General features: G+C 44.4%; 1 protein-coding gene across 1 annotated transcript; it reads left to right on the top strand.

The window, feature by feature from the left end:
- Positions 1-275: 275 nt before the first annotated feature.
- On the top strand, positions 276-1,178 carry LOC118736595 (the record flags this gene model as incomplete). Its single annotated transcript, XM_036466646.1, is given in 1 exon segment — positions 276-1,178. A coding segment is annotated over 1 exon segment (611 nt), but the record flags the coding sequence as incomplete, so codon positions are not given.
- Positions 1,179-1,221: the final 43 nt, after the last annotated feature.

Raw genomic sequence — 1,221 nt, forward strand, 5'->3', positions numbered from 1 at the left:
CTCATTCATTTTTAATTTTCTTTACTTGCCTCATAAAGAGCTCTACAGGTGCAGAGCGTATATTTTTAGATTTAAAATTGATCCAATATCAAAAGAGAAATAGAATTTCATTACAAAGTGTTGAGAATATGATGGCACGTATTCATAGTAAAAATAAAGTCGACATTGAAGGCAGTCTTCATTACATTACATTACACGCTTGATTGTTAACGAGTTTCACATAAAATACCATCATGGCTGCTTGGAGACTGTCATCAATGAAGTTCGTCAACTTTATTGGATTCCAAAACTTCGAGTTGTGGCAAACCAAATCCGGCGCCATTGTCAGCTTTGCAGGAACCGTAGCGCTCAGCCGCAAATTCCAAGAATGGCTCGCCTATTGCTCATCACTGCCGTCCGTTTTCCTACACAGGAGTGGATTATTTCGGCCCGCTTCTAGTAACTGTGAAGAGAAGCAGTGAGAAAAGGTACGGGGTCCTATTCACATGTCTAACTACGAGAGCCGTGCATATCGAAATTGCCTATTCGTTATCTACAGACTCGTGCATTCTCGCCACACGTAACTTCATGGCACGGAGAGGTAGTCCGTTAGAAATCTGGAGCGATAATGGAACAAATCTTAAAGGCACGGAAAGAGAACTAAAAAACACATTTGCGCAACTCGACCGTGATCAACTGACCAAGACCTTTACGACACCAGCAACTAAATGGAATTTTATACCGCCTGCGTCTCCCCACATGGGTGGAGCCTGGGAGAGGTTAGTCCGCTCTATAAAGAACGTACTCTATCGCATCATGCACCACACTCATACAAACGACGAAGTTCTTCGAGCAGCCTTAATGGAAGCAGAAATGATAGTCAACTCGCGTCCACTGACATACATCCCATTGGATCATGAGGCCGATGAAGCGCTAACACCCAACCACTTCTTGTTGGGTAGCTCAAGTGGCGTTAAACCAATTGCTGAACCAGTAACTGAAGGTGTTTTATTACGACGTAATTGGCGATCATCTCAGCAACTTGCCGACGCCTTCTGGCGGCGTTGGGTCGCGGAGTACCTTCCCATCATAACACGAAGAAGTAAGTGGTTCGAAGACGTAAAGCCGATCGAAGTTGGCGACATTGCCTATATAGTCGATCAAAACAATCCAAGAAACTGTTGGCCAAAAGGAAAGGTGGTTAAAGTGCGCACGAGCCCTGATGGAAGAGTTAGGAGTGCA

Source organism: Rhagoletis pomonella, unplaced genomic scaffold, assembly GCF_013731165.1.
Source record: "Rhagoletis pomonella isolate Grant_MI unplaced genomic scaffold, Rhpom_1.0 Rhpom_scaffold_00003, whole genome shotgun sequence".
NCBI classification, from domain to species: domain Eukaryota; kingdom Metazoa; phylum Arthropoda; class Insecta; order Diptera; family Tephritidae; genus Rhagoletis; species Rhagoletis pomonella.